Source organism: Phascolarctos cinereus, unplaced genomic scaffold (assembly GCF_003287225.1).
Source record: "Phascolarctos cinereus isolate Bilbo 61053 unplaced genomic scaffold, phaCin_HiC Scaffold_4;HRSCAF=312, whole genome shotgun sequence".
NCBI classification, from domain to species: Eukaryota; Metazoa; Chordata; class Mammalia; order Diprotodontia; family Phascolarctidae; genus Phascolarctos; species Phascolarctos cinereus.
This window is the reverse complement of record NW_027555847.1, coordinates 255,794,134-255,803,057: the sequence shown is the minus strand read 5'-3', so window position 1 is coordinate 255,803,057 and position 8,924 is coordinate 255,794,134. Positions and strand designations below refer to the sequence as shown.

Below are 8,924 nucleotides of genomic sequence, written 5' to 3'. Positions count from 1 at the left end.
CTCTAATCTACCCTCCCTTCTATCACCTCCCCCCTTCTCTTATCTCCTTCCCCTTCTAAAGACATCATTTGTTGGGAGGGTACAAAATGGAATCATGCAATTAAGCATGATTTGAGAGTTAGGGGCTTGCTACAATAATCACCATTCCTAATGATAGTAAAGACTGAATTTTTTTACGGTAAGAAAACAATGTTTTTATGGGCTACTTATTGCCTAGCACTGGGCAATTCCTTGGTTATGTTTTTTTACACATTTTTGACAGGACTGCTGTAATCCATGCCTTGTAGGGATTTTACTACTTTGGTTAGGGACAATAAAGACAAAACCAGTGAAGTTGCTAAGGTAATATCTAGCATCATGGGGTTTTCAAGTTAGGGTTTTTTTGGGGGGGGTCCTTCCCCTTTTTTTGCATTTTCCTGAGGTAAGTCTATAGGCAAGGCATAGGAGTGTGAGACTGGGTGAAGTGACTGGGAAAAAGAGATGGCTTTTTAAGTCCAGGCTGCCTTTACTGTTAAGGAAAGAGAGATATGGGAGCTAAATAGTATTTTACATTGTTAGGTACCGAGTTCTCCCCTACAAAAAATTAGACATTTTGCCATAAGTGAAAATGTGTAGACATGAGCAGTAATAGGGTAGCACTGGAGCTGGCATCACTGTAACCAAATACTGAACTCAGTTATCTTGAAGATTTTTTCTACACTCCCCCCTCCCCTTCCCTGGGCACCATATACAGGAGACTAAGATTCCCTAGCCTAGCCCTGGGGACAAACTTGAACTAGGATATTATAAGCCTAAGGGATCCATACTATGAAGAGGTAATTTGAGAAGCTGCTCATTTTTAGTAGTGAGAATGGACACTAGTAGTGAAAAGACCCCATGATGTGTACTACAGTTGCCATTTCTGAATAGGCACACTGCTATTTATTTGAATTTTGTTTTTATATGCCACTATGTTTTTGTACTGCATCTCCTTAGGATCATAGATCCTGAGCTGGGACATTATAGACCATCTGTCCAACTCCCTGACTTTATAGAACTGCCCTAGGGGGGTAAATGAACACTTTTTACATACCTGAGCTTTTGGTGGGATCTTTATCTGGGCTGGCCACAATACAAAATCTTAAAAGTCTGTACAGTCTTCAGACTCGGAAATGGCAAGATTTGGAATCAGGGATATTAATGATTGGCAATTAAAAGAAACTTCAGTCTCTTTTGAATAGTTTGAGCAGAACCTACATCTTACTTGATAATTCCTTTTTCAACTAGAAAAAGAAAAGGGACATGTTGGGAAAGCTCTTAAGTTCTTTTTCACAAGAAAGCTTTCCCTACATTTCTTTTTCTGGACCTGAGAGCCTTTGCTCCAAGCCTTTGCAACTTCAAGCCTCATCTCTTCGGAAAAGCAGCTTCATTATGAAATTTTCTTCCCCAATGAGCAGATGGTAGGCCATGCTGAATTCTACCTATGAAGAGACATTTGTACTGTGGAAAACTAGACCTGGCATCCCAGGATGATCAGATCCTAACATTACACCTGGTTCCTTTTGTCTCCCCACACTTACCTTTTCCACACACCCCTCAAATCTAACAGGAAATATATGAGGAAATATTTAAAGTGAAACAATATATGGAAAAGTTTGTATCTTGTTTTAATTGGAGATAAAAGTTAAAGAGATAGTATCCAAAGACAAATTTAGCAGCCAAATCCACTTGAAGTAGAATGGCCTGTAGCCCTCCTAAATGTGGTGTCTCGTATTTTTTCCCTTTTCTCTAAAAGTACCCTGGCTTCCTAAGGATGCCAATTGTTTGAATAAGGTTTTTTTTTAAGTGCATTTTGGCTGCCTCTCTCTATTGGGATTACGACAACCACCTGAAGGAAAAAATGATAGATTTTTTGTTTTGTTTTTTCTCTGATTCAAAAAATAAGTGGAAATCGAGTGGAAATTGTAGCATGAAAGTGCTCTTACGAAAGTACCTGGTCCACAATTCAGGAAACATCTGCACTTGGGACCTTGTGATTCTTCAGGTGTTCTGGTTCTTCCCTCTCTCTACCCCTAATGTGGTTTGCCTAAAAAAATACTTCCTTGTTCACTAAGGCAGTAGGGTTGCACTGTGTGGTTAAGCAGCCACTTCAGTCAGGCATGCTTGCCCATTCTTTCCAGCCAAGCAAAAATCTAGTCCATCCCAGAAAGGAGGTAACGGCCATCAGATGCCAAATAACGGCACTTAGCAGAAATCTACATTGGATATGTATTGTAACAATTAAAACTGATTCTCCAACCCTGGGCATGTTAATCAATGAACAAGCATACATTAAGCACTTATTTGCCATTCACTATGGCAGCACATAATCATAAAAGGCAGGCTGCTTGTGATTTTTAGCAGGGAAAGAAGAGAGAAGACTAGGATTTTGGTAAGACCCTACCACATGTCTGCCATTACCATCTTATGCCTGAGTTTCCATCAGGTATGGAAGACTTGGAATAACTGGCAAGTGTGATTATTAAAAAAAAAAAGCTCATATACAAGGATATCTGATCATATGGTTGATTACTGGGGGGCGAGGAGCAGGGAGAATAAAAGATTTCCCTGCTGTCATTCTCAAGAATGACAACTTTTGGGGGAGGGGGGACAGCTAGGTGGTACAGTGGATAGAATACCGGCCCTGGATTCAGGAAGACTTGAGTTCAAATGCGACCTCAGACACATAACACTTACTAGCTGTGTGACCCTGGGCAAGTCACTTAACCCTAGCCAAAAATAAAAACAACAACAACAAAAACCAAGAATGACAAGTTTCAAGCAGTCCCCACAGAAATGGAAGAGTAGGGTGGATAGAAATGCTATCTAAAAGCCAAACTGGCTTTGGGTACTACATTGTAGCATGGAAAAAAAAAAGATAGTGTCTCTAAGGATGTAAGGAGGAGAAAACAGCTGGACACCACTCGAATTGACCTCAGAAAGTATTCCTCATAATGCTGAAAGGAAACAGAAGGCAGCACTTGTCAAATGAAACCTGGAAACTTTCAAATCTGAAAGACTGTATACCAACTTTTGGGAGATGCCATTTTTAAAAGTAATGATCAAAGAATGCAACTGTTCTCATTGTTAATAATATTAGATTTCTAGTTCATAAGGTTTTGACTAACATGACTTGTTTCAAAGGGGGAAAATCACTTAATGTTTACATTTATTCACAGGAACACATACAGGAAACATTTATTGAGTTCAAAACAGGGCAGAGAAATATGTACAAAATGCTGCTGCTGTAGCATTCATCTATATGGGATCGTAAGTAGTACAGTGTTACCACCACAGATTTATCAATAAAATCACTATTTAACATTAGCCATGTGATACAATTCAGGATCAGTTCAACTGGCATTTAAAACCATTGTACCTGAAATTTTATCCAAATGATAGAGTTATGAAACCTATTCACAACAAAATAGAATGATATTTGAACAAAAATTGTGATCACTTCTCACCTGTTACTGGTGACTTTTTTTCCTACCAAATCAAACCACAACACCAGTTTCCAAAAAATTAAGACATATCTAACCCAACTCCAGCAGTAGTTATTTCCTTGGAAATCAACTTGTGAACCATTTTCATACAGACAACAGAATTGGCCTACCCTTAGGTAACCAGAAGTTCTATAACTCACATATTTTGTAGGCTTAGAGCAACTAGATTTTTGTCAGTCAACAAGCATTCATTAAACGACTACTTATGTGTCAGACACTATCCAGATTTGGGACTCTTAAGTTTAGTGTGTGGCAGACTCCTCCTTAGAATAACGTTTGTAAATGATAAAATATATGTGAGTACAAAGGAAACCAATTACATTGAAAACAGTTGTTAAAAGACAAAAAAAAAATTCAGGGCCCCAGGTAAAACACCTTGATCTAGATTGCAGTTTTTTCATTCTTGTTTTAATCCAACCCATCCTCCCCCTTTAAGTGTACTTTTGAATTCTTTTGCTACAAATTTAAAATGCCTGAAGGGCTTCCAGATCACTTTGATCTTATTGAACAAACTATTTTAGGAAATAGGAAGACCTGACAGCATCCAGTGATATGCCTTCTAGGAAACTGCCTCCTTTTTTGTGTTGTTAAAAAAAAAACAAAACATGCACCACCTGCCCTAGAAATAGGTTGGCAAGTGACAGATCTGCTTTCAAACCCACGTAGAGGCTAAAAAAAATTATGACAAATATATACAGCTAAATTCTTATTCCTCCCCACAGTCTCATCTTCTACTGCTACAATAAAGTACTGAATAAAAATTTCCCTGCTTTCTGGTTTTCTCTAGGAACCAGACAGTTCCTCATAGTACACTAGAAAATTAAAACAAAATCATACCACCATACAGTACAATTCTTGTCTACACACCCAGTGGGTCAGCCTTAGTTAACAAAGTACACGAAGAGGCTCAGATGAGACAACAGGCCCTTTGAAAACCATGCTCCCCCGAATTACATTTGTTCTAAGGTATGGGCAAAGTATGCCATCTGAGACAAAGCAACATGGTGCAGCATTTTAAGGTTTGAAAAGCACAAGGCATTTTGGCTAAATGTGAGGTCAAGTCAATCACCATGTGTAACCTACATCCAGAGGGATGTTTTTTATATACTATTATGTTTATTATTATTATTATATGTTTTTTATAGACTATTTCTACTTTGCCAATTTCTTCTGAGACACAGCAAGGAGAAATAAGTTAACATGACAACTTAACAAATGTAAATACTATTCCCACAAGATACTAACGGATAGTATTGAACCTGACATTCATTCTTACTAATTTCTTTTTACTTCAGCTTAGCAGTCTTGTTTTATTGTGTTTACCAAAGGGAAGAAATGATACCAAATCTGTTAACATATCTCTAGTGCTCAAATATGAATTTAATACCAAGGGACTAAAAATAGGTGAGCTAGATGTAATTTAAAAACATTTGGAACTAAATTTTTATATGGTTCCACACAGCTTTTTTGTTTATTAAACAGAAGTTTGCTACTCTCTTTTAACCTATATAATGTTGAAGAATAGAGTGGGGTGAAGTAGTTTCACATTCTTCCTTGTTTTGACGATGACACCAATGAATCTGGCTGAATTTTATGAAAGGGAGCAAGATGAAGGAAGCAGGGAGACAGCAGCAGATAAGAACGTTTCTCCCATCTTCTGTAGCAGCAACTTGAAGTGGCTTTTTTGATCTTGGACTCTATGAGGCAGAAATAAAACTATACACAGAGGGAGCAAAGGCTATGATAAATTTTGTCACTGCCACCAACCAACCTATTTTCCCCTTTATCATCTCCTTTTCCTTTCTCCCCTTTTTTGCAGGCTTGATGGGCTATATCAGATGATATATAATTCATCAAACTAGAGACTATGCAAACATTTTTATCTGTGCACTAAGTAAATTTTCTTATTTTCTTAGTAAGACCTAACATTGAAAACACCACAAAGATCAAGGCACTGTTAAAAAGCTACTGCCTACCTGGCTTTGGTCTTTTCCCTCCTGCCTGCCCAATAATCTCTGACCCCCTTAAAAATATGGCATGTCATGAGGTAGTGACCAATATTTGCATAATAAAAAATTTAAAGTCTCTTTTAGGGCATAGAGTTGAAAGTTACCTTGCAAATGAAAGAAAACAAAAACATTCAGGAGATACATAACATTTATACACACATAAGAAAAACCATTAATTCAATTGTATTTTAATTTTTTGGTCTCTGAAAATAACTGTTACTGCTTAAATTTGTCCAAGTTATATATAATTTAATAATGAAGCAAAACAACCTCCAGTGTCTACAGGGCTTGATGTAGCCTGAACAATGGACTATAATTTATAGCTTATATTACTCTTTAGCTTTGTGAAAAATTTCAATACATTCTCTATATACACATCTCGAACGTCATTCTTGAACTTTATTTGAAATCCCTTGAGTATAACAATGATCATCATCCCTCACCTTGCAGAAAGTTCTTAATGAATCTAGAACCTCTTGCTCTAAGGAACCTCTGGAATTGCACCTACCTCAAACTCCCAAACCAAAAAGTGCAACAAGTTCACACTACAAGGGGGAAAAAGCAACTTCTATTGTTTTCATAAATTGAGACTATCCCTCTTCCCCATAGAAGGAAAGTCTTTTTTTTCCCCCATAGCTGTGCCAAAGCTACTTTATGATGCTGTTGAATGAGGGCTCTTTCAAGCTAAAGCAGGAAAGTCTTCAGGGTCATCTGGGTTTGGAGCGATGATTTGTGTCTATAAAAGAAAAAGAAATATCTTAAAATTAGCATATTGAAGAGCATTAATTTAACCAAGGGATGCTCATAAAAGAATGGAATCTCTAAAACAAGTAGTATTCTTTCCTGAACTCCAAGTTTCTGCCATAGCCATCCTGGAAGACACGTGAGAAGTTAGTAACATTTATTCATAACAGGCACCAAAGAAATAAGATGATCTACTTTTGGGTAAAAAGTACTTTAACTGAATGTACATAGCATATATATTAGTACTGAATGTCATGTCAAAGAAAGCATTTCTCCTTTCCCTCCAGATTTCTTTTCTCATTTGGCCACCATCTTGATTTCTAATTAGGACTATATGATTACCTTTAATACCTGCCTTCTTTTATTCAATATTGCCAAAAGATTGTTTATATATTTTATAATGCTAGAACTAACATATTAATTAACATGGTCAAAAAATAAAGTTCATAAATTGTATCATAAGCTACCCACAAGGTGGCACTGTAACATAATGGGAACTATTAACCATAGGACCCATTAACCTTTTCTGTATCAGTAAGGATATCCTAGCTAACATGACTGCTATCCAACTTGAGGTTTTTGTTCAGTATGTGAAAAGCAGGAGTTTTGCTTGCTCTTCAAGAATTCTGGAAATCTGGAAATTCAAGAAATTCCTATGACTATGCCTGAGAGACCATTGTTGGGCATGTGAAAATACAGAAGGTTATTTTCCACACCTCTCAGCAATCAAGGTACCTTCTTTTTATACATTGAAACATCAGGCAATTATGAAAGAAAAAGTATAAAGTGTAGGACAGCTCAGAGATATTAAAGGATGGATTCATCGTGAATTTAAGTAGTGGTATACAAAAAAACAAAATACTGATCATCCCTATCTTTTCACTAGCTTTACAAAATAGTTCAGTACTTATTAAATAAACAAAATACCTACCACAACTTCTGGTTTGGGTCCAGATTCTTCCATCCTCCTGATTCTTCCTCGACCTCGCGTACTACCTCTGCTTCCTCGCCCAGGACGAGGCAGATTACCAAAATTAATCTCCAACTGGGATGTGATGTCATTGGCTGCTTTTCTGAAAACATGGGTGTCATCCTCATAGTCATCCTTTATCATCTGAAAGGCAGTTATTTTATTGTACACAAATCTCCAAGGTCCCTTCCAGGTCTGCCATTGTATGGTTCTAGCATCTAAACTATGGTAAACCATTCAGACATGCTGTGCGTGTGTGTGCGTGTGTGTAGACCCTACATTTCATCTAATAGTATCAAAAGCTAAAAAGTTTACACTTTGAATTGATCTAATTCTATCACTAAGCAAACCAAAAATTACATTTTTATTAGATTTTCAAATAAATGTATCTGTACAGTTTGCACAATTATACCTTCTTGAATCTATTTCTAGCACTATTTTAATTAAGGACTGAATCAGAATATAATGCTTACGGTGAATCCTGTTTTCCCCAAGCCTGTCATTCTAAAATCAGGGAATATCAGCATCAGCAAAGATAAGTGTTTAAATCTCCAAGGACATTTTGATTGTCTAAATATTTCAACTCAGATCTTAAGAGATGATTTTTGAAGTTATTTCTCATTTGTTCATAAAGGTTGTTTTAAGTATATGCTATATATCTAATATATGTTATGCTATGAGTATATTTAAGAACATTTATTTAATAAATACATAATAGTGAATAACATTTTATGATATTCTCAAGAGTTGCAGTGAATAGAAAAGAACTTGAAGGGGTTATTTTTTAATATCACCAGCTTATTTCTCAAATTAGTCATTTTTATTCCATTTTTTCCATTACAAACATCTTCATCCTATGTAAGCACATATATTCACGGGTTTGTGTACACACAGGATGTTCATTGTTCATTACTATTGTCCCATCCATGCCAAGCAGCACCCCCCCACCTTGACTCTTTTCCTCACAATATAGCTTATAAAGAAAGACCAGGCTGTCTTTGCCCCAAAATTGACCTTTATCATCTCTCACTTATACTATTACGAAAACCTCCTAACTAGTCTCACTGCCTCTCCATCCACTACCCAGCTGGAAAGTAGTTGTTGTTCAGTCACTTTCTTGGCACAGATACCAGAGTGGTTTGCCATTTCCTTCTCCAGCTCATTTTATAAATGAGGAAACTGAGGAAAACAGGGTTCCAGGGGTCAGACAGCTAGTAAGTGTCTGAGGCAAGATCTGAACTCATCTTCCTGACTCCAGACCTGGTGCTTTTTATCAACTGTACCACCTAGTGGCCCTACCTCGAAAGCAATTTTCCTAAAACACGGATCTGACCATTGCCACTTCTATACTCAGTAAACTCCAGCAGTTCCTTATTACCTCGAGGATCAAAGATAACACCTTTTTGGCATTTGGAGTTTTTCATAATCTGGCTCCAACCTGTCTCCAGTTTTATTACATCTCACTTCCTTCCACATACTCTGGTCAAGCAAGACTATTCTGGCTATTCCTCACATTTTTCTCTGTGCCCCTGGGATATAGAAAGTATTCCTCCTCCTCCATTTCTTCTTCCTCTGAGAATCCTTGGTTTTCCTTCCAGACTCAGCTTAAGCACTCCCTCACACACGAAGTCTTTCCTGGTGCCCTCAGCTACAAGTACCTTGTATCTGTTCTGTATA

At 37.2% G+C, this 8,924-nt stretch overlaps 1 protein-coding gene across 1 annotated transcript in view; it reads right to left on the bottom strand.

Annotated features, from left to right (window-relative positions):
* Positions 1-3,170: 3,170 nt before the first annotated feature.
* HABP4 (hyaluronan binding protein 4) overlaps positions 3,171-8,924 on the bottom strand; it is a 43,280-nt gene continuing 37,526 nt past the window's right edge. Inside the window, exons 6-7 of the mRNA XM_020971700.2 lie at positions 7,209-7,391; positions 3,171-6,269 (exon numbers count right to left, since the gene is read on the bottom strand). Of these exons, the coding sequence (XP_020827359.1) occupies positions 6,213-6,269; positions 7,209-7,391 (240 nt within the window). The 3' untranslated portion in view covers positions 3,171-6,212. The remainder of the gene's footprint in view (positions 6,270-7,208; positions 7,392-8,924) is intronic.